General features: G+C 41.6%; 1 protein-coding gene across 1 annotated transcript; it reads right to left on the bottom strand.

The window, feature by feature from the left end:
• Positions 1–27,828, bottom strand: PP2D1 (protein phosphatase 2C like domain containing 1). The gene is made up of 3 exons (XM_077491405.1): positions 27,750–27,828; positions 22,070–23,037; positions 1–733 (listed from the first exon to the last, which is right to left on the bottom strand). Exons 2-3 carry the CDS (start codon positions 23,034–23,036, stop codon positions 39–41), a joined length of 1,662 nt encoding a protein of 553 aa, XP_077347531.1. The 5' UTR covers position 23,037; positions 27,750–27,828; the 3' UTR covers positions 1–38.
• Positions 27,829–27,989: the final 161 nt, after the last annotated feature.

Consider the following 27,989-nt stretch of genomic DNA (forward strand, 5'->3'; position numbering starts at 1 on the left):
TTATAAGCAGATTAAACTAAAGCTTTAATAACATTGATTCAGGAATCAGAAAATTTAGCTTTATCCCATCCAGGTAGGAGTATGAGACATATTGTAATATTTTGCTGAGATCCTGCATATATAGCAGCCTTTATTATCTGCTGGCAAACATAAGCTGTGGCCTCACCATGTTTTTCATCTGTGTAGTGTATATTAGAATTGCTAGACATGTCTGTTCTTGTTTCGCAATCGGTAATGCTGTTCAACATTTCTGACGTTTTATCATCATCCCCATCAATATCTGCAAAATATTCAGATTCCTTTACATTATTGTGGTTTTCCTGCATGTTATGTTCTTGAAGGTTGTGTTCACTGATGACATCTTTTGATCTGGCACTAGGTGTGCATCCTGAAAATGCTGCTAGTAGGTCCTGTACCATTGTGACAACTTCACAATCACTAAAGACCTCCCACAAGCCACTTGATGCAAGAATTAGAAACTGGCATGTGCCATATACTGGAATGGAAATCGTATGAGGTGTGGGGATGACTGAAGCCTTAAGTTTAGGATCACCATGGAAACCAAGTCCTCTGGTAATTCTGCTGCATCCTTCGATTAAACCACAGTCTTCATTGGCACTGACAGAGCCACCACGTTCCAGAACTCGTTGCATTTCTAGAGGATTGCCAGTGCTATGATCTCTCGTAAGGCAGTAACTTTTTCCATTTCTACATAAAACTGCCTTAAGGTTTCCTGTAAAATTTGATTATAGTATTAACAAAACAACCAGTGTTTCCACACAATTTTATATTACTAAAAATATTTAATTTAAGTCAAAGAGTCCAAAAGACCTGTTCACATCTATACGCTTTTATCACATTTCTCATACATTAGAAATACATAAGAACTTTGTGAGAGGTGAGTAGGTAATGAAAAGTATGTTGCACCAATGGTTCACCTGATTAACGCCTGTGATCCTGGTCACAAAATTTTAGCAAGGCGATCACATCAAGGATACCCTGCTCCCAAAACACTAGCTCTATTCTAAAGTTGGAAGCAGATACGTTGCTACTCCTGGTAAAAGATACTTACCCCTTATTTCACCATTTTTATTTCTTTTAAAAGGGTTAGAAAAAAAAATCCAAAGGGCCTTTTATCTGCATAGCCCCCATCAGATATCCTCTTTATTTGAGAACCTTTCCAGGTGACTTCCAGCTACAGAATGAAAAGTAACTGGCATGTAGGATTCTGGTATTTTTTCGTGTTCCATTTCCCATATTGTAATTGATTAACACACTGGGAGGAAACATTGTAGGAAGTCACAACAAGCTGTTTTAAAACTTGTATGTTTTTGCTATTTAGAACCTGTTCATGGTCTCCGTAGGCAGTTCTGTGAAAAAAACATATTTGATGACTAACCCGTCTCAAACTACTAACCCATCCTCAACATAAACATCCTCTTAGTTGAAGATGGGGGACTTGTTTATGGTGAGCAATAGCACAAAACACCAAATTTCCCCTAGGTTTAATACTAGTTTAGTATTAATCCTCTTCTTGGTAATAACTGTATTCGATTTCCCTAATAGGCTGTCTCAGTATCCTATTAAACACACAAAAAGAAACAGTAGATCCCACACTGGTATCATTTAGTGCAGGGAGGGCTTGACTTGTCTTCTTGGCAAAGAAAATGCAGGAAAAAAGTGCCACAAACGATGCATAAAGAAGTTAAACATACAGGAGAGAGGGGTGGGTTTACAGGAAAGGTTAGTGTGAGGGTTTGTGATAAAGGAAGGGTTAATATGAAGGAGGCCTAGGTTGCAACGAAAACTCCTGTTTTTAAAGTAAATTAGAAAGTGTCTTCTTTTTTTTTTTTTGAAGGATAGTTGGTAAGAGTCCATTCACACAGGGGCAACTTTGGATCCGACTTGAAGTCGTCCCAAGTTGCCTCAAGTCGAGCAACATAATAAAATCAATGTAAGTGAATGGAGCTGTCTTAATGTACACTACTGAAGTTGCTCCGACTTCAGAAAAGGTTCCTGTACTACTTCAATCCGACTTCTAGGCAACTTGTACCCATTGATTTCAATGGATGTTGCCTCCAAGTCTGATCCCCTGTCTTAACTGAAGCAACTTTCCAGGAAGTAAAAATAGTTTTCTAGGCAAACCCCTCCCTCCCACAGAGCTGATTATTATGTGATTGGCCACTGGCAAAGTCCCCTGTCCTGGAGGCAACTTCAAGTTGCCTTGTAAGTTGCCTCAAGTCGTGCTGTGATTCATACCCAAGTCGTGTCCAAGTTGCCTCCCAAAGTCTCACTGGAAGTCGTGTTGCCCCTGTGTGAATGGACTCTAAGTGTGTGGTTTTGTTTTGTTTGTATAACACATTATCCAGCACAAATATCGAGAGACAGCATAAATGTCCACCTGTCAAATCGTGTTTTATCTGGTGACTCCATTAAGGGTTGATGGACCAACAGGTTGAGTATACCATCCCATACTTCCTTTTCTCAATGTGACTCCTTGCTGTAGGATTTTAATGATTGTATAAGGTCAGCTGGCACAAAGAACTACTATTGTGTGTTATGAGTATGCCTGGGCAAAATCCCTATTGGTGTTACCTGAAAAAGTTCCATGTCCAGACTATGTCAGTTGACTGCCCGTGGTTTGAATGCGAAGCAACCCTCCTGAGAAATATATTCAACAAGACATTCTAAGGGTCTTTTGGTATGGTTGCAAGATTACTGAAAAGCCTTCAGAGATAATTGTTTGACTTCTTTCAGCAGCCACTTTCCAAGCATTACTGAAACAAACATAAGAGCCAAGCTATCTTTGAACAAACAGTTCAGTGATCCCAAAAGAAATACTTTATTTGGCAGCTGACCTAAAACCCTTAATAACAAAGATCAATTGGTGCATATTAAATGAGAATTCAGAACATCATGTTCCTTCAGCCACTTTTAAGCTGAGACACGTGTAGGCTAATTTTCCACTTTATTATCACATTTGTATAATAGGAGAGACAACGTATATGACAAGCATTGACATGAACCATTTCCCTAAGTCGTTTCTATAAATGTACTCCTTATAGTCTCGTTAATGTAAACGTTCAACAATCTCTGCTTATGTGCTTATACAACAAGGCAACACCATAAAAAGGAAAACTAACTACATTTCAGTATACTAAAACAAGGATCCTAATTAAGCTTTGTTTTATGTCAATCAAACTGGTTCTAACGCACGATAAGTGTTTGTTTTTTTTTCGTTTGTTTTTTTTTAAAGAAAATGGGCCCTGGAACAGTTCAGTAATGGTAAGCAGATCTTTTACTAATGTAGCTGAATTGGACCCTAGTTCCCAATATGAAGAAGATGAACTTCTAGGCTGCCACAGAGGTCCCTTCTCAATCCTTATCATGGTATCTTGGGGAAGAGTAGCAACAGCACCCGCGGTTCCACAGAAAACCCTAAGTAATCTAATGAATAAGGGGTCCGATGTGAACAGGAGTCTCTGATTTGTAGGGGACTCTTATGTGAACTGTGGATTCTGTTGTATAGAGGACTTTGTTGTATAGGGAACTCTAATGGGAACAAGGAACTCTGTTGTATGGGAGACACTGATGTATAGGGGGCACGCTGATGTGAATGTGGGTCCCTGTTGTATAGTGGACTGTGTTATATAGGAGATGCTGATGTGTGGGGGGCACTCTGATGGGAATGGAGGTCTCTCTTGTATAAGAAATTCTGATGCATAGAGGGCTCTAATGTGAGCAAGCCATATACATTGGACACACAAGGCAAAAAAACACTGGCTGGGCAAAAAAAATAAAAAATTTAAAGGTAGGCACTGTCTATCATAACTGGTTAAAATATTTTTATCTTTTGACTAGAGTTGCTTTTTGAACGAGAAATTGGGCTATATTTTAAGTTGCATTTCTATGGAAATTACGCCTTAAAAAATATATATACAATTTACAGAGAACATTACCAAGCACATCCTGGTTTTAGAAAAGGGAAGTGTTTAGAATAAAAGGAACATTTTCTGTGCCTATTTTTTCCACACATTACACATATCATAAATGTTCAAGATCAAAGTATTTCCTGAGAATGGAATGTGGACTGTCTCGAGCTTCAGAAGAGATAGTGAGCCATAATGAAAATCTGAGAAAATTCTTCTCTGTGAAAATTGCCAGTTAATGGAATAATCTTTTATATGTGTCAGCACATTATTTGTGCGCTCTCCTTAATACATTAGTCTTTAATCCACTACCCTTTAACCTGCAAACCAGGAAATGTCTCTGTTCCTAATTTAGATCTAGTCTTCCATTAGCAAATATATACCCTGGTTTGGAAAAATATATGCTTATTGTTTGGCTAAAATATATACTTATACAGAACTGCACTTCCTATACAGCACGTGTGCCTTTTTATTTCTTTATAAAAACAGCTCCAAAAGGAATTGATTCAGATTTACAGATGCATCACTGGTCATTTGAAAAAAAAATTGCAGACCATTTCCAAGGTCTGTATACAGCAACAACCTAAAGCTAACTGTAAAAAAAAATGGAACATGCTGCTGCAAAACTTGCAAACGATAAGGCCCCTTTCACACTGGGGGCGGTGCGGGCATCGGCGGTAAAGCACCGCTATTTTTAGCAGCGCTTTACTGTCGTTTTAGGGGCGGTATCTGGCCGCTAGCGGGCGGTTTTAACCCCCGCTAGCAGCAGAAAAAGGGTTAAAACCACCTGCAAAGCGCCATTGCTCCTTCACCGCTCCAAAGATGCGGCTAGCGGGACTTTTTTCACCGTCCTGCTAGCGCACCGATCCAGTGTGAAAGCCCTCCGGCTTTCACACTGGAGTGAAAGGGGGCGTTTTTTTCAGGCGTTATTTTTAGCGCTGTAGCGCCTGAAATCCGCCCGAGTGTGAAAGGGGCCTAATACAAATGTAAGCTAAAAATAATGTTAAACTAAGCTTATAAAGCTAGGAACAAAAGGGGCATTTAAAAAAAAAAAAAACTACATACAATGCCCCCAAATTTATACAAAAAAAGAAGTTTGTGTTGCAAGTAATTATGTACATCACAGTTAGGGCTAGTTTACACTGGCTTCAAAACAAGGCTTCAGACAGGCTTTGTTAAAGCTCTATGAATGGCAGTCAAAGCTCCTGTCACTAATTAAAATGGTTAGCTTACAGTCCTGTTTATACCTTGCTCTTGCTTTGCTTCGGCTTTGCTTAAAAAATAATACCCCACGTCAGTTCAGGGCTACTTTACACTTGCTTCAAAACATGGCTTCAGACACGCTATGGTAAAGCTCTCTGAACGCCAGTCAAAGCTCCTGTCACTAAATAAAATGGTTAGCTTACAGTCCTGTTTACGCCTTGCTTTTGCTTGGTGCTTCTATGAGGCTTCAATGAGGCTTTGGTGGAGCTTTGATGGGGCTTCGGTGAAGCTTCGTAGGGCTTTGATGAGGCTTCAGTGGGGCTTCAAGTGAGCTTTGCCATAGACTTCAATGGAGGCTTTGAAGATGCTTTGAAGCACCACTGAAGCTACATGTGGTATAATTTTTGAAGGGAAGCCAAAGCAAAGCAAAAGCAGGTGTAAACAAGACTGTAAACTAACCATTTTATTTAATGATAGGGGCTTTGACTAGCACTCAGAGAGCTTTAACAAAGCCTGTCCGAAGCCTTGTTTTGAAGCAATTGTAAACTAGCCGTTAATGTGTGTTGAAGCTGAAGCAAGTAAATAAGCCCTTAGTGGTGCTTCAAAGCATCTTCAAAGCCTCCGAAGAAATCTTAGGCAAAGATCACTTGAGGCACCTTCAGCTTTTGAGAGGCTTTAATTCAGCTTTATCGTCCCTTTGTTTTGGAGAAATTGCAGGTATGAGATATCCAAACACACACAGGGCATCTGCCAAGCTTCGACAAAGCTTCAAAAGAGCATCATCGAAGCTTCACTGAAGCACCACCGAAGCTGCAATGAAGCACCACCAAAGCATCAAAAACACATCATAAAAGCATGTTGAAGAGGTAGGCGCTTTAATGTGTGCTGAAGCCGAAGAAATTGTAAATGAGCCCTTTGCTGCTGTATTAATCCTACAAATATTATAAATGTGCCAAATTTCAGTCGAACATGGTATAAAAAAAAAACAGACAATCTATGGTGAGATGGGCTAAAAGAAACAAAAAAATAACTCCACTAAACCAGTGCAAGGAACAGCACAGCTTTCCTAAAACAGATTGAAGGGAATTCTTTAAAGCATTAAAAACATTTTTCTGGCAGTAGTTTCCTTTAGAAATACATGTACCCAACTGTAATGGCTGGTTGGGGGGGCGGCAAACAATCCACCCGCCACCACCACCCCCCGGTAGGGTCACGGACAGCACAGAAGCCCCCCTCCCCGTTGGCTGGCCAGATCACGGAGGTCACGGGTGACACCCCCCATCGGTCAGGTCAGTCAATGAGTCACGGCCCCGCACTTACCCCATCTCGTGGGCAGCGCTCCGATTGGTGGGTGGCAGCGGTGGCTTCTCTCCGGGTTATGGGCTTGTCTTGGTTCCCCAGCGTCTCCTCCCTCCTCCTTCTGGTGGCCAAACCTTTTTTGAAGCTTATTAAAGCCTCTGGCTCTAATCACATGCTTAACCCCCACCCCACTGCAATCACGGTCCGCCGCACTGCATGTAGATCAGGGGGCCACATGCACGGACAGGGGGGGTGGCGCCGTGTGCCCCTAATGGACAGACCGCCAATAGGCAAGCATGTGTGCCAGTTTCAGTAATATTACCAACAGGTGCCCCAAATTCAGGTAGCTCTAACTACTACTACATTCATTCATTCATTCATTCGTTTATTAAATAATACCAGTTCATAAAGGAGGAAACTGGCAGTACTCAGAGTGGGGCATGTCTGTGCTGGGAAGTCTCCTGCCCCATTCAGCTGTTGGCTGTGAGATTCCCTGGATGAAAACTAATGTTAAAGGGGTTGGGAATACTGGTGATATTACCCAAATGGTGCCAAAGCCAATATTTGGGAAATGATGTGTCACTGGGCGAAGCCTGATGGAGAACCTGGAACCCGCCCCCGCACAGGTTGAACCTGCTTTCTCATGTGAGTCATTACTGGTTGGAAAACGTTTTTTCCTTCTATTTTCTTTTTTCTTTTATTATTTTTCTTTTATTATTATTTTTTTTTTACAGATCTGCTTAGCATCCGCTCCTGATGAGTGGACCATATCCACGAAATGCATAAAGCTATATAGGATGAAGTTTCAATCCCCCCCGGGTTTTAACATTATCTATACCAATTTATACTCCACTATGCGATCTGTTTACATGATGTGCTAGGATTCCAGTCCATGAAATTATGTTATATTGTATACTGTTCAAATAAACATGTGGATTGACATTCAGTCCATGTAACTATGTTATGGTGTATACCAAGGGTCTCAAACTGGTGACCCTCCAGCTGTTGCAAAACTACCCCATGAGTTCCCATGTCCCATGAGGCATTGCAAGGTTGACAGTTACAAGCATGACTCCCACAGGCAGAGGCATGATGGGACTTGTAGTTTTGCAACAGCTGGAGGGCCGCCAGTTTGAGACCCCTGGTGTATACTGTTCATATCAATAAACATGTTACTATTTTTTAGTGTAACGATACCTGACCCATTCAAAGTCCCAATCTTCTCTCTCCTTGTCTCGATGAATAGGGATGGAGGCGCACATTTATATATGGGTGCCTCATTTAATGTCCCACTACCCCTCTCTTATTACGTGGTAAGGAAAACAGCTGTCCCATCAGTAAGACATTTGCCAAAAGGCCCATGCCAATTGGATATTCTGTATGTGAAGAAATTACAATAGCACCAAAACATCAAAAATGGAGTTTGGTAGCTTAAGATTTGTATTCAAAACAGTTAGGGGGGCTACAGCACAAGTCACGACCACTAAAGTTATCACCACTGTCTTAGAGTGATGGCTCTCAAGGTGGGAACTACTACGGGAAATCGTTACCGACAATTTGCCAGAATTATTTTCAAAACAGTTTGAGACTTTCCTTAACCACTTCAGCTCCGGACCAATAAACACCTTAAGGACCAGAGGTCTTTTTGCAATTTCGCACTGCGCTGCTTTAACTGGTAATTGCGCGGTCATGCAATATTGCACCCAAACGAAATTTGCGTCCTTTTCTTCCCAAAAATAGAGCTTTCTTTTGATGGTATTTGATTGCCTCTGCGATTTTTTTTTTTTGCGATATAAATGGAAAAAGAGCGAAAATTTTGAAAAAAAAAGATATTTTCTTCTTTTTGTTATAAGAAAAATCGAATAAACTAAATTTTAGTCATACATTGAGGGCAAAATTTATTCAGCCACATGGCTTTAGTAAAAAAAATGTCAATAAGCGTATATTTTTTGGTTTGCGCAAAAGTTATAGCGTCTACAAACTAGAGTACATTTTCTGGAATTTACAGTGGTGTGAAAAAGTGTTTGCCCCCTTCCTCATTTCCTGTTCCTTTGCATGTTTGTCACACTTAAGTGTTTCGGAACATCAAACCAATTTAAACAATAGTCAAGGACAACACATGTAAACACAAAATGCAATTTGTAAATGAAGGTGTTTCTTATTAAAGGTGAAAAAAAATCCAAACCATCATGGGCCTGTGTGAAAAAGTGATTGCCCCCCTTGTTAAAACATACTTTAACTGTGGTTGTCCACACCTGAGTTCAATTTCTCTAGCCACACCCAGGCCTGATTATTGCCACACCTGTTCACAATCAAGGCATCACTTAAATAGGAGCTGCTTGACACAGTAAGGTCCACCAGAAGATCCTTAAAAGCTACACATCATGCCGAGACCCAAAGAAATTCAGGAACAATTGAGAAAGAAAGTAATTGAGATCTATCAGTCTGGAAAGGGTTATAAAGCCATTTCCAAAGCTTTGGGAATCCAGCGAACCACAGTGAGAGCCATTATCCACAAATGGCGAAGACATGGAACAGTGGTGAACCTTCCCAGGAGTGGCCGGCCGCCCAAAATTACCCCAAGAGCGCAGCGACGACTCATCCAAGAGGTCACAAAAGACCCCACAACAACGTCCAAGGAACTGCAGGCCTCACTTGCCTCAGTTAAGGTCAGCGTTCATGCCTCCACCATCAGGAAAAGACTGGGCAAAAATGGCCTGCATGGCAGAGTTCCAAGGAGAAAACCACTGCTGAGCAAAAAGAACATCAAAGCTCGTCTCAATTTCTCCACAACACATCTTGATGATCCCCAAGACTTTTGGGACAACATTCTGTGGACCGATGAGACAAAAGTGGAACTCTTTGGAAGGTGTGTGTCCAAGTATATCTGGCGTAGAAGGAACACTGCATTTCATAAAAAGAACATTATACCAACAGTAAAATATGGTGGTGGTAGTGTGATGGTCTGGGGCTGTTTTGCTGCTTCAGGACCTGGAAGACTTGCCGTGATAAAAGGAACTATGAATTCTGCTGTCTACCAAGAGATCCTGAAGGAGAATGTCCGACCATCTGTTCGTGTACTCAAGCTGAAACGAACTTGGGTTCTGCAGCAGGACAATGATCCTAAACACACCAGCAAGTCCACCACCGAATGGCTGAAGAAAAACAAAATGAAGACTTTGGAGTGGCCTAGCCAAAGTCCTGACCTGAATCCTATTGAGATGTTGTGGTATGATCTTAAAAAGGCCGTTCATGCTCGAAAACCCTCTAATGTAACTGAATTAGGACAATTCTGCAAAGATGAGTGGGCCAAAATTCCTCCAGGACGCTGTAAAAGCCTCAATGCACGTTATCGCAAACGCTTGGTTGCAGTTGTTGCTGCTAAGGGTGGCCCAACCAGTTATTAGGTTTAGGGGGCAATCACTTTTTCACACAGGGCCATGATGGTTTGGATTTTTTTTTACCTTTAATAATAAACACCTTTATTTACAAATTGCATTTTGTGTTTACTTGTGTTGTCCTTGACTATTGTTTAAATTGGTTTGATGTTCCGAAACACTTAAGTGTGACAAACATGCAAAGGGACAGGAAATGAGGAAGGGGGCAAACACTTTTTCACACCACTGTACACAGCTTTTAATTTATGACTGCCGATCTCATTTCTTGAGGTGCTAAAATGGCAGGACAGTAAAAATCCCCCCCAAATGACCCCATTTTGGAAAGTAGACACCCCAAGGAAATTGCTGATGGGTATGTTGAGCCCATTGAATATTTATTTTTTTTGTCCTAAGGGATTGAATAATGACAAAAAAAAAAAAAAAAAAGTTGTCACTAAATGATATATTGCTCACACATGCCATGGTTATATGTGGAATTGCACCCCAAAATATATTCCGCTACTTCTCCAGAGTATGGGGATACCACATGTGTGGGACTTTTTGGGAGTCTAGTCGTGCACGGCACCCCGAAAACCAATCACCACCTTCAGGATTTCTAAGGGTGCAAATTTTTGATTTAACTCCTCACTACCTATCACAGTTTCGAAGGCCATAAAATGCCAAAATAGCACAAAACCCCCCAAAATGACCCCATTTTGGAAAGTAGACACCCCAAGCTATTTACTGAGAGGCATGTTGAGTCCATGGAATATTTTATATTTTGCCACAAGTTGCGGGAATATTACAAACTTTTTTTTTTTTGCACAAAGTTGTCACTAAATGATATATTGCTCACACATGCTATGGGCATATGTGAAATGACACCCCAAAATACATTCTGCTGCTTCTCCTGAGTACGGGGATACCACATGTGTGGGACTTTTTGGGAGTCTAGTCGCGCACGGCACCCCGAAAACCAATCACCACCTTCAGGATTTCTAAGGGTGCAAATTTTTGATTTAACTCCTCACTACCTATCACAGTTTCGAAGGCCATAAAATGCCAAAATAGCACAAAACCCCCCCAAATGACCCCATTTTGGAAAGTAGACACCCCAAGCTATTTACTGAGAGGCATGTTGAGTCCATGGAATATTTTATATTTTGCCAAAAGTTGCGGGAATATTACAAACTTTTTTTTTTTTTGCACAAAGTTGTCACTAAATGATATATTGCTCACACATGCTATGGGCAGAAGTCAAATTACACCCCAAAATAAATTCTGCTGCTTCTCCCGAGTACGGGGATACCACATGTGGGGGACTTTTTGGGAGCCTAGCCACGTACGGGACCCCGAAAACCAAGCACTGCCTTCCGGATTTAAATATAAAATGCTACCAAAAAACCTGTTAGCGATGGCAGGGATCAGGCCTGACTCTGCGATCGCTGCAGTTATGTGTTTAGTGTTTTGTAAGTGACAGTGATCGATCGATACTGCACTTGGGTGGGCTGGGCAGAGGGGCAAAACGCAGGTGCTAGCAGGTATCTTGGCTGATCCCGCTAACAATGTGTTTTTTTGGAACCCTAAACTGCTGGGGACGCTAGTATAGATCTGATCAGATCAGATATTGATCTGTTCAGATTCTATAGCACTACGGGAGGTGTATGCTTTGCGTGTGGGTGTTAGCGGTACTGGCACTAACCTAGCGCTGCCTGGGGCGACGCAGACCCTGACCCTAAAACCTAATTGATATCACCCGCCGGGTGATCAGGGGGTTAAACCTTTATTGGGTAATAAATGGTGGGTGCCCTGATGCTATAAAAAACAAACTAACCAGAGTCACCCGTAACACTTATACGGTGATCAGTGGTGAAAGGGTTAACTAGGGGCAATCAGGGGGTTCAAATTTTTATTAGGTAGTATATGGGGGTCCCTGGCGCTATATAAAAACCTGACGGGGAACCTAAATAACTAACTGGCTAACCAGCGTCACCAGTGACACTTATACTGTGATCGCTGGTGAAAGGGGGTGAAAGGGTTAACTAGCAGCAATCAGGGGGTTAAAACCATTATTGGGTAGTATATCGGGGTACCTAGCGCTATAAAAACCTGGCGGTGAACCAATAAAATAACTAGCTACCTAGCGACACTAGCGACACTGATGCAGCGATCAGAAAAATTATCGCTTAGTGACACTGGCAAAAGGGGGTGAAAGGGTTAACTAGCGGCAATCAGGGGGTTAAAACCATTATTGGGTAGTATATCGGGGTACCTAGCGCTATAAAAACCTGGCGGTGAACCTAAAAAAATAACTAGCTACCTAGCGACTGTAGCGACACTAATGCAGCGATCAGAAAAACGATCGCTTAGTGACACTGGCAAAAGGGGTGAAAGGGTTAACTAGCGGAAATCAGGGGGTTAAAACCATTATTGGGTAGTATATCGGGGTACCTAGCGATATAAAAACCTGGCGGTGAACCTAAAAAAATAACTAACTACCTAGCGACACTAGCGACACTGATGCAGCGATCAGAAAAATGATCGCTTAGTGACACTGGCAAAAGGGGGTGAAAGGGTTAACTAGCGGCAATCAGGGGGTTAAAACCATTATTGGGTAGTATATCGGGGTACCTAGCGCTATAAAAACCTGGCGGTGAACCTAAAAAAATAACTAGCTACCTAGCGACTGTAGCGACACTAATGCAGCGATCAGAAAAACGATCGCTTAGTGACACTGGCAAAAGGGGGTGAAAGGGTTAACTAGCGGCAATCAGGGGGTTAAAACCATTATTGGGTAGTATATCGGGGTACCTAGCGATATAAAAACCTGGCGGTGAACCTAAAAAAATAACTAGCTACCTAGCGACACATGCAGCGATCAGAAAAATGATCGCTTAGTGACACTGGCAAAAGGGGGTGAAAGGGTTAACTCTAGGGGCAATCAGGGGGTTAAATCTTTATTGGGGGGTGATAGGGGGCTACCCTGGACCTAACACTAACTGTCCTGACAGTTTTTACTGTCACAACTGACACTGAATGCATTGATCAGTAAAGAAATGATCAATGCAATCAGTGACACTGTGACTGGGGGGGAGGGGGGGCGGGGGGGATCGGGGGGCGATCGGGGGGGGGGATCGGGGGGGTTTGTGTGCCTGTGTGTACCTACATGTCAGTGTAGTGTTGGTGCACACTTACTATTAGTCTTCTCCTCGTAGTCCGGTCAAAAAGACCGCCCCGAGGAGAATGACATCACTTCCTCCTTCCTGTGTAAACAATACACAGTGGGAGGAAGCTTCTCATTGGCCAGGAGCGATCCAGAGGGGGTGGCCGAAAACCAACGGCCATCCCCTTATCACGGAGCGCTCCTGGAGCGAACCGGACCGTCGTATCCAACGGGAGGGGGTCCGATCGGACCCCCCACCCGCTGGAAGGCAGGCACGTACATCTACGTGATTGTGCCTGCCTGTGCCATTGTGTTGACGTACATTGGCAATACGGCGGTCCTGAAGTGGTTAAATCAAAGGGAATAAAGTACAGCGAGGTAAAAATTATTTGATCCCCTGCTGATTTTGTATGTTTGCCCACTGACAAAGAAACACATGATCAGTCTATAATTTTACTAGTAGGTTTCACGAAGTAACAGCGAGAGACAGAACAACCACAAAAATATCCAGAAAAACGCATTTTAAAAAAGATATAAATTGATTTGCATTTTAATGAGTGGAATAAGTATTTGATCTTCTATCAATCAGCAAGACTTTTGGCTCCTAGGTGTCTTCTACAGGGCTGTCTTTAATATTGATTGGACCCTGGGCAAAACTTTTCTTGGGGCCCCCCCATGCAGTTTTGCTCTCCACCTGCTCTGAGACATACAATAAATAGCAGCTAGACTCAATATCAGTTTACTGAACCAGATCAGCAGCTATTGCGATTGGTTTCCAGAGGTTACAGTGTATCATTACCGCTCACTGATTGGTTGCAAGAGGTTACAGCACACATTACGGCTTGCTGATTAGTTACTAGAGGTTACAGCACATGATTTCTGCTTGTTGATTGGTTGCTAGAGATTACTGTGAATATAACCTCAGGGGGGCATGATATACATATCAATGCCGCCAACTGCCAATATTTACATATCAATGCCAGTGCTATTTACATATCAATGCCGCTGCTATTTACATGTAAACACAGGGTCTGCAGGTGAGTCATCTGTACTAATAGGGCAGAGCTGGGCAGCATTAGTAGCTCAAGGGACAAGGGAATTTAAACCAGGACAGTTGGCAAGTATGAGGCACCTGCTTTGGGCCCCACAACAATGACAGGGCCCAGCTGCCCCTTTTGCCCTGCCTTAAAAACGGCCCTGTCTATACAGGTAAGGAGCTGGGATTACACTGTTTCATTGGGGCATGCAAATTTAAGGCTTGAAATCTTTGGTATGTATGTATATTTTAACAGATAATCGGGTAATATATTATGTTTCTCTTGACTTAATTGACCTTTAATCTACTCTTTACTCAAAATATAAGTTTAGCCCCTTCATGCCTAAGCCTTTTTTTGACACGTTGTTTACAAGTTAAAATCAGTATTTTTTGCTAAAAAAAATACTTAGAACCCCCAAACATTATATTATATTTTATATTTAGCAGAGACCCTAGAGAATAAAATGGCGATCAATGCAATATTTTGTGTCACACTGTATTTGCGCAGTCGTCTTTCAAATGCATTTTTTTTTATGAAGATAAAAAAAAAAAAGTCAGCCCAAATTTTTTTGTATAATGTGAAATGTGATGTTGCGCAGAGTAAATAGATAACATAATGCTTTAAAATTGGACACGGAACTTAAAAATCTCCATAGGTGATGCTTTAAAAAAAAAAAGAACAGTTAGCAGTTTACCAGTTACCAGTTTAGAGTTATGCCCCGTACACACGGTCAGAAATCCCGACGGAAAAGGTCTGATCGGATTATATTGTCAGAAAATCCAATCGTGTGTGGGCTCTATCAGACTTTTTCCGTCGCAAATTCTGATGGAAAAAATTTGAGAGCAGGATCTAAAATTTTCCGTCAAAAAAATCTGTTTGGATTTTTTCCGATCGTTTGTAGAGAATTCCAAAGGACAAAGTGCTACGCATGCTTAGATCAAATTACGAGACCAAAGCTATTGGCTACTAGCCTCTACATAGTCCCGTCCTACACAACGAACGTCACCACGTTCTGAACAATTGGATTTTCCGACAACTTTGTCCGACGGTGTGTACAAGGCATTTGGACAAAATCCATCAAAAAAATGTTGTGGTCGGAATGTCCAACCGTGTGTTCAAGGCATTACAGAGGAGGTCTAGTGCCAGAATTGATATAGTTGTGCTCATTAGTTTACATAACCTGGCAGAATTGATGCAGAATTTTTGCAGAATTTATGATTTCTTGGGAATTTTTCAGAGAATGTGAATGATAACACAAAACCATTTCTTTCACTCATGGTTAGTGTTTGGCTGAAGCAATTTATTATCAATCAACTGTGTTTACTTTTTTTAAATCATAATCACAACAGAAACTACCCAAATGACCCTGATAAAAAGTTTACATACCCTGGTGATTTTGGCCTGACAACATGCACACAAGTTGACACAAAAGGGTTTAAATGGCTATTAAAGGTAACCATCCTCACCTGTGATCTGTTTGCTTGTAATTAGTGTGTGTGTGTATAAAAGGTCAATGAGTTTCTGGACTCCTGACAGACCCTTGCATCTTTCATCCAGTGCTGCATTGATGTTTTTGGATTCTGAGTCATGGGGAAAGCAAAAGAATTGTCAAAAGAACTGGGGTATGTAAACTTTTGCTCAGGGTCATTTGGGTAGTTTCTGTTGTCATTATGATTTAAAAAGCGTAAAAACAGTTGATTGATAATAAATGGCTTCAGCCAAACACTAACCATGAGTGAAAGAAAACTTTTAGTGTTATCATTCATATTCTCTGAAAAATGGCCAAGAAATCATAAATTCTGCCAGGGTATATAAACTTATGAGCACAACTGTATATAAAGTGTGATAGCGCTGCTGAAAACTAAGTGATAAATAATGGAAACAATTTCATAAACAGTGTCAAGATGTTAATAGAGTGCTAATTGCATATAACCAAAGTCCAAAAATAATATAGTTGTGATGAAACAGAACACGATGAAAAATAAATGCACAATAAAAATAATAAAATAGGGTCTTCTTATGAAAAAAAGTGCAATAACAGCTTCACTGTGAAGAAACGTGCTTCATAAGCCAGACAATCCGTGATGAGTGCTCCACTCACCAGGTGCAATGAACGCTTGTCTCCTTTATAGACCCCTATAGGTTTGAACACGCTTATAGCTCAAAATGATTCACGCCAGCCGATGGCTCCACGTTGATCTCCAATGGCTCTCACAAAGACCCTGCAGGGGTCAAACCCACTCTGCACTCCATATACATCTCCTTCAAGAATACATCCGTAAAGTTCACTGGCAACTCCAAACCGACATGAAAATTTAAAGTGCTTCCAATAGTGCAGTACCGGTGTTAAGTGGAATTAAACCTCACTTTCCCAGCTTCATAAATTACACTCACATTTATTATGGTATAAAAACAGTATATAAAATTCCAACAAGACTCACATAAATCACTGCCAGGCTCTACCTCTACGCATTATGCCACCATCCTTGTGGCTTCATCTGCCCTCCAGATGAGGTTTCATTCCACTAAACACCTGGTACTGCACTAATGGAAGCACTTTATATTTTCACATCGGTTTGGAGTTGCTGGTGAACTTCATGAAGGGGTTCTTAAAGGGGTGTTCCAGCGGGAATTTTTTTTTTAAAGTCAGCAGCTAAAAAAAAAAGTAGCTGCTGACTTTTAATAAGGACACTTACCTTTCCAGGGTGCCCGCGATGTCGGCCGCCCGAGGCCGACCCGTCCCTCAGCTCTCGGGTCCCGGCGCCACCATCCTCACTAAGGGAAACAGGCAGTGGAGCCTTGCGGCTTCACTGCCCATTTCCTACTGCGCATGCGCGAGTCGCGCGGCACTTTGTGAATGGGACACGCTGTGTTGGGAAACACACAGTTCCCAGAACACAGCGCGCCCCATTACCCAGAAGACAACGCGAGGAGGAGAGAAGACTGAAGATCACCGTGGAGTAGGAGGAGGCAGATTAGGAAGACTGCCTAGCAACAGGGGTTTCTGGTAAGTTTAAAAAAAATAATTTCACTTTTTTTTTCACATTTTTTTTTTAAGAATATGGAGTATACAGAGTGCAGAGTGGGTTTGACCCCTGCAGGGTCTTTATGAGAGCCATCGGAGATCAATGTGGAGCCATCTACTGATGCAAATCATTTTGAGCAATAAGCGTGTCTAACCCTATAAGGGTCTATAAAGGAGACGAGCGTCCATTGCACCTGGTGAGTGGAGCACTCATCGCACATTGTCCTTTGGTTTATGAAGCACGTTTCTTCACAGTGAAGCTTTTATTGCACTTTTTTTCATAAGAAGACTCTATTTTATTATTTTTCTTGTGCATTTATTTTTCATTGTGTTCTGTTTCATCACAGCTATATATTTTTTTGACTTTGGTTATATGCAATTAGCACTTTATTAACATCTTGACACTGTTTATCACATTATTTCCAGTATTTATCACTTAGTTTTCAACAGCGCTATCACACTTCATATATCATACTTATTGCAGTTTTTGTGAAAACTTTTAGGTGATAGCAGAAGCCAATTATTTATTATTTAATATTATACATTGGGTTTGCATTCACATACCATTAAGTGGCAGCGCACAACTATCACAGTATCAGTTAGTGCTAGAATTATTGCTCTTGCTCTAACGATCACGGCGATACCTCATGTGTGGTTTGAACATTGTTTACATCTGTGGGTGCAACTTGTGTATGCGTTTGCTTCTGCGCACGAGCACAGAGGGATGGGGCACTTTAATTTTTTTCTTTTTTTTTTCTTCTTTTTTTTTTTTTACACTGTCCCTTTAATTTTTTTTCATTTTTGATCATTTTTATGCCCTGTACACACGGTCGGACATTACGAAGACAAAATCCGTCTGATTTTTTTCCAACGGATTTTGGCCCAAACTTGTCTTGCATACACACGGTCGCACAAAGTTGTCGGAAAATCCGATCGTTCAGAACACAGTGACGTAGAACACGTACGATGGGACTATAAAGAGGGCAGTAGCCGATAGCTTTCGTCTCGTAATTTTTATTCTGAGTATGCGTGGCACTTTGTCCGTTGGAATTGTCTACACACGATCGGAATTTAAACGATCGGATTTTGTTGTCGGAAAGTTTTAGATCCAGCTCTCAAACTTTGTGTGTCTGTAATTCCGACTGAGAAAGTTAGATGGAGCCCACACACGATCGTATTTTCCAACAACAAGATACGATCACACATATTCCGTTGGAAAGTCTGACCGTGTGTACAGGGAATTATCGCTGTCACAAGGAATGTAAACATCCCTTGTGACAGTAATAGTCAGTGACAGGTACTCTTTATGAAGAATTTGGGGTCTATAAGGCTGGATTCACACTTATGCATTTTTAGTGCTTTTTGCATTTTGCAGATTTGCAATACAGTCCATTTAACATGGTTTCCTATGGAACACATTCTGTAGTGCAAATCTAAAAAATGCAAAAAGCACTAAAAATGCATAGGTGTGAATCCAGCCTAAGAGAGCCTGGGCGAGTTGCGAAAGGCAGCGGGAGGCCTCCAACTGCTTGTGATAACGATCAAGCGGCTGCTTAGCCGCATCGATTTTCATCATAAGAAAGCCAAAACTGTACCGGGGTGATGCGTGCAGCTGCATGCATCACCCCGGTACAACCCCTTCAAGCCAAAGGCCGCATATTTGCATTAGGTCGGTGTGAAGGGGTTAATAAACCATTTCGCTAATATCTCCTGACATAAAATTGCAACTACCACCTTTTTATTCTTAAGGGTCTCTGCTTCAAGAAAATGTCTGAAGTTTGGTGGTTTACCTAACCTTCAGGCCTAAAATGCGCATTTTATCACATGTGAAAATGGCTCTGGCAGGGAAACGGTTAAAGAACTTCATTATGATTGAAAACACATCATTGTTTTAAAACAAGGAGCTGTGAAAATCTATAAATAAAACCAATTAACAGTTTTAGCTCCTTCCCTGCAGTGGGAATCTGCTAATATGGAGTCCTGGGTCTCACACCTTCTAAATGATTCTGTCTGTCAGCACAGCTTACATAAAACAGGATAAGGAAAGCTTCTATTATATTATTGGAAGAGAACATGCTGGCTCAGGCCTACTCAGTTATGACATGCTAAGGATAAGACCTGCCCACACACGTCCTATTTTTTTTTTAAAGTGTATCTAAACCCAAGAACGAAAATGTTCTTGCGACTTTCTCAAACCTTTATTTGAGGTTTGAGAAAGAAGCTATTGGCTTTGATACGCATTTCCACTGCCCTTGTCATGCCCACTTACTACTCCTGTCCGTGACATATCTCTTGGGATTACCCAGCTGTCATCTGAACATTCTGAGCGTGCTCAGATGCTCTTGTGTCCCACTGCAAATTGGCTTCCCTTGGCTGTTTTTATATGAATAAAGAGTTTCTTATGCTACGCTTGAATCTGCGCCCTCTGCTTTTGTTTCATGTGCTGTCAGTTGAAGGTGTTCAATGAAGGATATCATTTTAACCTTGTCTACCCCATACCTATGATTTTAGATATCCAGTATCTTTCATTTGTTTACATAGACAATTTGCCAATTTTTAACCTATAAATTGTTCACTTTTGAGTGATGCTAAAGGTTTGTGTACAAGTTTGCACCCTCTAGTGTTTTTCTTTTGCCTGTTCGGCAATAAAAGCACAGGAGAGTCTCTAATGCCTAGCACACACAATCAGAAAAGCAGACAAAAAACACAGCTTTTGAAGCGATCATACGATAATCTGATTGTTAGTACACAGCTTTCGAGAGCTGATCATGACACAGTTCATGCAAAATTATCCGAAGGGACAAACACAAGAAATTTTCTCGTGCAATACCAGAACGAACGATTTTCATTCAACCGGTTCCCGATGTACGTCGGCACAATGGCATGGCTGGGCAAATGGGCGTACCTGTACGTCCCTTTAAATTTGCCGCCATGCCATCGCGTGTGCACTGACCGGGACCTCCGTGAGTCGGGTCGTGGGTCCCGCGGACTCGATATCTGTGGGGATACCCGCGATTGTCTCGCGGGGAGGAAGAACGGGGAGATGCTAATGTTAACAAGCATCTCCATGTTCTGCTTAGTGACAGTGTCACTGATCTCTGCTCCCTGTGATCGGGAGCAGAGATCAGTGACGTGTCACATGTAGCCACACCCCCCACAGTTAGAAACACTCCCCAGGGCACACTTAACCCTTAGCCTGCCTGCCCTAGTGGTTAACCCCTTTACTGCCAGTGTCATTTACACAGGAATAAGTGCATTTGAATAGCACTGATTGCTGTATAAATGACAATGGTCTCAAAAATGTGTCAAAAATGTCTGATGTGTCCACCATAATGTCGCAGTCACGATAAAAATCGCTGATTGCCGCCATTACTAGTTTAAAAAAAATTAATAATAAAAAAGCCATAAAACTATCCCCTATTTTGTAAACGCTATAACTTTTGCGCAAACCAATCAATAAACACTTATTGCGTTTTGTTTTTTTTTACCAAAAATATATAGAAGAATATGTATTGGCCTAAACTGAGGAAAAACATTTTTTTTATATATTTTGGGGGGATATTTATTATAGCAAAATGTAAAAAAGAATGTGTTTTTTTTTTTTTTTTAAATTGTCGCTCTTTTTTTTGTTTATAGCGCAAAAAAAAAATGCAGGGGTGATCAGATACCACCAAAAGAAAGCTCTATTTGTGGGAAAAAAAGGACGTAAATTTTGTTTGGGAGCAACATCGTGCGATCGCGCAATTGTCAGTTACAGCGATGCAGTGCCGAATCTCAAAAAGTGCTCTGGTCAGGAAGGGGGTAAAATCTTCCGAGGCTGAAGCGGTTAATCGGTACAGTATTTGTCCGAAAAAACCTAGCAAACCATACCGCGCAAGCTTGGAAACAAAAGAATACATTACAATACAATACAAAACATTACATCACTTCCCAAATTATATTTTGTTGTAAAATTTTCTGAATTTAGTAACATCTTCGTTTTCAATATAAGACTAGCATGCAAAAACAAAACAAGAAAAAAAATTAACGATCATCCATTCGATATTCTCATTGTGTGTACAGGGCTTAAAGTGGTTGTAAAGTCACTTGTATTAATTACTTTTATTCTCTCTGTTTTGGGTCACTGATCAGTACAGTGTTTGTGTTTTCCTAAAATTATAATGCTGAATATCTTCTTTGCAGAGCATTACTGTGCTGTCATGTGACATCCCTCTGCTTTCCTTCCCAAGAGCACAGGGGGAGGGGCTGAGATTCCCCTCTGAAGAATGCAAGTTAGCAGAGGGAGGACACTTGTCTGCTCAGCAGGGCTATGCAAAGAAGGTATTTAGCATTATATTTTTTTACTTTACAAGCACTGGAGCATCTACAGGGAATAGAATTACACAGGCAGGAGAGGGAGAGAAGATGGGAGGGGAGGGAAGGGAAGAGGAGGGAAAAGGAGGAGAGGGAAGGGAAGGGAAGGGAAGAGAAGCGAAGGGAAGAGAAGGGAAGAGAAGAGGAGGGAAGAGAAGGGAAGGGGTGGGGAGGGTCTATCGGCTCTCACACAGACTATGGAACTGACAGGGAGAGAGGGAGGGGGAGATGCAGAGACGCTCCGGAGATAGCTGGATGACAGAGGCACATAAACTGACCACGCTATCAGAGATCAGGAACCATAATAAACGTGGTCAGTTTATAGAGGGGAATACAGAAACAGGCAGGATGAGCCAGATATTGTACAACATAAAAAGGGACAATTGGCATGGTAAAACTGTTATTCTAAATCTTGTGCCTTAAGGGGACAGGAGCATTTTTTTTTGTTTTTTTGGAGGGGGGGTTTCAACCACTGTAAGTCTTACCCTCTCTGACAATTTTTTTTTATCATTTTCTATTTTCCATTGGATAGATTCTTTTGACTTCCACATAGGAAACAAGGAGACAATAATGGGAGCACCAACAGCAATGAAAAGTTTACAGAATGCTTATCTTCCTCACTGTATGCAAGACAGAAAACATATTATGGCCAGACTTCAATTTTGATTAAAGGTCATACTTACCAACATTAGCTATATGAATCACACCAAGCTTTCTTTTGTGTTCTGTGGGCGTGGGCGTGGTTTCTGTATTGTCATTGGTAAATCCATCCAGTAGACAGGTCACGGCAGCGCACCCACTCCACCGTGACTTTGAATTCTCTCCTCTTCCTAACTGCAACATTCTATCCATGCGCCAGAAAGCTTTAGCATGTGCTATATGTATACCTTCAATATTACCATCCTTTACTTCTCTTCTATTGTGTGTTGTAAAATTGTCCTCTGTTTCCTTGTAGGCCTCCTTAAAGACTGTATCAAAAGAACTAACAAAGACCTTTTCTTCCCCAGTCAGTTTATATGATGTGTCTACCCATGACATATGATCTAATAATAAAATAGGAAGCTCCGCTGCTGCAGCGCATGCTGATGATTTTCCATGATAGCCATCAAAAATGCCAACAAAACAGGTATTTTTTCTTTGCCCATAGCTATTAAGAATGGCAAATGAGTCTTCCATGTCACTTTGCCAAGATGCATTTCTCTCAGAGCAAACGACAATAGATCTTACTATATCGTTGTTTAAATCCATATTATTAACTTGATAAATGGTTTCAGGAGGCGTGTTCATTTTATTAATATTTGGTGTTAAGAAAAGCAATTTTTCTTTTAAAATTTCATAAGAGTGATTGATCTTCTGGCATTCTCTCCGTTTGTATTCAGAAGATGCTTTTATACAAGATATTTTTTGTTCTTTTTGAACGATGAGGCTGGAAAGAACTGATGGATTGTCGCCTGTTTTATAGCCCAGTAAAGAACAAGCTTTGTGGTGTTGTTTGTGGCGTAAAACGTTACATGGATTGATGCGTTCTTGGCATATACAGCAAGTGAACCATAAATCGTTAATATGAGATCTTTGGTCTTCTTTATCATCTACATTCTGCACTTCAGTGTTTAATGTTTCCACAATAGTTGGCAAGCGTGAGTTCTTCATTCTAAAGCGAAATAGATACAATCATGTTAGGAATTCTGACTGATACAAAACAATGAAACATTCCTTTTTGTGCACCACTAATAAATGATTTGTTTAAAGTGGTTGTAAAGCCTTAAGGTTTTTCACCTTAACCACTTCAATACTGGGCACTTTCCCCCCTTCCTGCTCAGGACAATTTTCAGCTTTCAGCACAGTCACACTTTGAATGACAATTGCGCGGTTACACTGTAACCAAACTACATTTTTATCATTTTCTTCCCACAAATAGAGCTTTCTTTTGGTGGTATTTGATCACCTGCTAAACAAACTAAAAAAGACCAAAATGTTTGGAAAAAAATACGTGGTATTTCTGGTATAAATTTTTTTCTCCTTTACTGACGGGCACTGATGGGGCAGCACTGATAGGCTACACTGATATGCAGCACTGATGCACACTGTTAGACCGCACTGATGGGCACTGATAGGCAGGACTGATGGTCTGCACTGATGGCCGCTGATAGGCAGCACTGATAGGTGGCACTGATGGGCACTTATATATGGCACTATTAGGCAGCACAGGGAAGGGCACTGACAGGCATTACTGATGGGCACTTTAAAGAGCACTGATTGACACTTTGATGGGCACTGATTGGCGATTTGGGTGAGCACTAACTGGCAGCTGGTGGGCACTGATTGGCATTGTGGTGGGCACCTCTGATGAGGGCTGCACTGATAATCAATGTGCTGATTATAACTGTTCCTCCCCCCCCCCCCCCCGACAGGAGAGCCACCGATCGGCTCTCCCTGTCAAGCCGATTACCGGCACTTCCTGGTTCACTGTGATTAGTTGTGATTGGTTCCAGTGGACCACGTGTTAAAGAGCATCCATCAGAGGGTCTTTACCACGATTAGAGATGTGGTGTATCAGGCTGACACACCACACCACTGATCGATGCACTGATAGGTGGCACTGACAGGCGGCACTGATGGGCACTAATAGATGGCACTATTAGGCAGCACTGAAGAGGAGGTACTGACAGGCATTACTGTGGAGCATCTGTCAAGGGCACTGACAGGCATTACTGATGGGCACTTTAAAGGGCACTGATTGACACTTTGATGGGCACTGACTGGCAGCTGGTGGACACTGATTGGCATTGTGGTGGGCACCTCTGATGGGGGTTGCACTGATAATCAATATGCTGATTATCACTGTTTACCCCCCCGACAGGAGAACCTCCGATCTGCTCTCCCTGTCAGCGCGAACCAAGGAAAGCCAATTACCGGCATTTCCTGGTTCACACTGTGATTAGCTGTGATTGGTTCCAGCTGATCACGTGGTAAAGAGCCTCCATCAGAGGCTCTATACCACGATTGGAGATGCGATGTATCAGGCTGACATACCACACCACTGATCGTTGTGCTGTGCACCCCCGTGGGCGCGCGATCATGGCTTATCTTGCTGGATGTCATGTCACACCCAGTCAGCATAACTGAACCACTTCTCAGCTGTCATTTTGCTATAGGCTGGGCGGGAAGTGCTTCCACAGGAAGGGGGGGGGGGGGGCAGCAGGCGGCGGCTGCACCACTGGGAACATGTTACATGTTCCACCCTAAAATCGAGTAGAGTGTGTAACATGTTCCCAAATGTTTACTTATCCTTTAATGCATCCTTTCTATGCATTAAGGTGAAAAAACCTTCTGTGCTGCATAACTCCCCCAACCCCCCCCCCTCCATTTTTTCTACCTGAACCCGATCAATCATTGTGCACAAGAGGAGCAGCTCTCGCTACTGTCTCCCTCCACCCTGGGCAGATGGATATCAGCAGGAGCCATTGGCTCCCATTGCTGTTAATCAAATGCTGTGCGGAGCAAGCGGGGCCGAGACGCCTGCTCACTGTCAATAGACGCAGGCAAAGCAGCTCGGGAGCGTGCATGCACGGGTGCCCCCATGGAAGGCTTCCTAAGAGGAGCAGTCTAGAGCACCAGCGGAGGACCCCAGAAGAAGAAGTTTGGGGATGCTCTGTGCAAAACCATTGCACAGAGCAGGTAAGTATGACATGTTTGTTAAATTTAAAAAAATTAAGCTTTTGTGACGCTTTGAGGATTTTTAAAGAATCAGTGCATTTAATATTTAATATTTTTGATAGACCTTTACTGTAGTATAGTCATATATCCATATATCCTATAGAGCCTTTGCTGCAACAGTCATATTTTCATACAGTATAATGTGTACAGTGTGACTTCACCTGAATGGCATATATAAGGACTTTCCTCTGGTATAAGCATATATTTACATCATAATATATATTTTGTGGGAGTATGAGCAGAATAAAAAATGTAATTTGTGATGCAGTCTGTCAATAGTATTTTGAGTCCCTCCCCCCTCCCATATCATAATTTTATTACCTGTTAATCCAGCCAGTAAGACTGTTATTTATCAGCATCTTTTAACCACTTCCCGCCGATCTGGCGCATGTATGCGGCGAGTGGGCTTTGACATCAAGCGGCGGCATGCATGCGGCCTCAGGTAACAATTTACTGTGCTGGGAGCACTCTCCCTGCACAGTAATGAGTGGGTACTAGAAAGCTCCCAATGCATTCTTGTATTCACACGCTTTCCGATCGTGTGACAACTGTAACTGCCAATCACAGCAGTCACATGATCGGAATGTCCACCACCTGGCATTTTGATCCACCTAGAGGGCCTGAAAGCGGCGACGGGAAGGGGTTAAAGAAGAGCTAAAGTAAAAAAAAAAAAAAAAAAAATAGGGAACATGCAATGTCTCTTCTGCAGTAAAATGAACTTACCTGCCTGTGTGCGAAGTCCTGCTGAATATACACTGAGCTGCACATGCACAGCTCACTTTGCACTTCTGGAATGATGCCAGTGTGCTGGGATGAATGACTCCTATACATCTGCAGGAGTGACATCATCCTGCGCTGGCTAATCAAGACAGCTGAAGACCAGCCCCAGGAGGAATCCAGGAAGTAGATGACGGTGCTTGTGAGGGACCTTACAGGCATTGGACCAGTGCCGGACATAAGCATTTTCGACTTTATTTCCCCTTTAACAGACCAAGCTGTCCAGAAGTGGAAGTTAGAGTGTGGAGACAAACCATTTAATGCAAAAGGGTATCGTTTTTATTCATATTGTTAAGATCTTTATCCCAAAAGGAAAACATATGTTGTTGTAACTGCTTAAAGTGGAAGTAACCCCCCCTTTCTTTTTCAGCCAAGGAAGCGGCCATCTTTTCCTCTGTTTAATCTAAAACTGCCATGATGCTCCACATGTGATCAGTTATGAAACCAGCCATTGGATGATTTGACAGTTTGGTTGAGAGCACAACCAATGGGAGTGCTACATTTCTGGCACGTGCAGGAAATGAACCTGTTTTATGGATGGGTTTACTTCCGTTTTAAATAGTTTAAACTGAAATTAAGCTTGGTCACTTAGACTGTAATCTACTAGTCCAGTGATGGCGAACATTGGCACATCAGATGTTTTGGAACTACATTTCCCATGATGCTCAACTACACTGCAGAGTGCATGAGCATCATGGGAAATGTAGTTCCATAACATCTGGGGTGCCAAGGTTCGTCATCGCTGTACTAGCCCATCTAACCCTACCCTAACCATAGGTTGGCCATGCTGCTGTCCATGGGTGGCTATGTTGGTTCTCCATTGATGCACAGGAGGAGTGCGTGTAGTCACCCTAAGACAGGATGAGTGTTACTGTCTGGATCAATAGATAAATATAAATAAAAAAATGAAAAAAAAACTTAAAACAGGAAATGACTGCAGCCACAACATCTAATCCGACACACAAAGTTTGAGAGTTGGATCTAAAATTTTCCGACAACAAAATATGATCATTTAAATTCCGATCGTGTGCAAGACAATTCCGACAGACAAAGTGCCATGCATGCTCAGAATAAATTACGAAAGCTATTGGCTACTGGCCTCATTTCGTACATCTTCTACGTCACCTCATTCTGAATGATCGGATTTTATGACAACTTTGTGCAACTGTGCAAGTTTGGGCCAAAATCCGTTGGAAAAAATCTGACGGATTTTGTCGTCGGAATGTCCGACCCTGTGTACAGGGCATTAGGATTTGTAATTGGTTTAGATATGCTTTAATATGATTAACTTCATTGTAAATATAAAGTCATTTATACTGCGCAATTCCTCATGAATGGTGTGTGTTATAAAGGTGTCAATGGTAGGTTAAAGAGCGGATGTTGAATAAAGTAAAAAAAAAATTCAAGCAAAAATAATTCTTATATTAAACATACTGCAGTTGGCACTAATAAGCTGCATAAAAGCTCATTTACAATTCTCAAATAAAAATCATCATAATAAATCATAATTCACGTTATTAATAGCAATCAATAAAAGGTCGATTCGTTATGGATGCTCTTCCCATTGTTTTATTTAATATGTTTAGGATTGGTATACCCCATAAGAAGGTATTGGCAATAAATGTGCCAACGTTTGGAAGTATTTCAGGTAAACAGGAATGCATCAGAGGCACCTGGTAAATATGTTCTATATATACAATAATAAGGTTGGGAGACACTGCAGTAAAGAATGAAGTATAGTAAATATGGACTTTGCAATGTATACTGTACATATTGCATTGTAACACACATGGGTGCTAGTGATAAATTATAGGTGATAGATGACGTAAATATATTCTCTAGGGTGATGTATTAACAAGATAAACTCACCTGCTAAGTTAATGGCTTCTGATCATTACCAATACAGTGTGTAGGTGCAGCACAGGTAATGCCTTTATCTTGGTCTATGTACCTGGGTGTTTACCTGCTGCTATAGTTACCATCACCTTAGTCACAGACATGCTTGGTTATCGCCTTATATATACACACACTGAAATGTACACTGCTTAATGACTTAATTAATAAGATTCCTAGCTTCACAGCATGGAAACACAAGGCAATGAAGGAAAT

The sequence above is a fragment of the Lithobates pipiens genome, unplaced genomic scaffold (genome assembly GCF_037356315.1).
Source record: "Lithobates pipiens isolate NorthernLeopardFrog02 unplaced genomic scaffold, aLitPip1_a1.2 Scaffold_19, whole genome shotgun sequence".
In the NCBI taxonomy this organism is placed as follows: domain Eukaryota; kingdom Metazoa; phylum Chordata; class Amphibia; order Anura; family Ranidae; genus Lithobates; species Lithobates pipiens.

What these genes read in the sequence shown, in the direction of transcription:
- PP2D1 (XM_077491405.1), bottom strand. Translation starts at nt 23,036, where the DNA reads ATGAAGAACTCACGCTTGCCAACTATTGTGGAAACATTAAACACTGAA. An exon ending in GATTCATATAGCTAATGTTG is followed by an intron (nt 734 to 22,069) that starts GTAAGTATGACC and finishes CAAATTTTACAG; the next exon opens with GAAACCTTAAGGCAGTTTTA.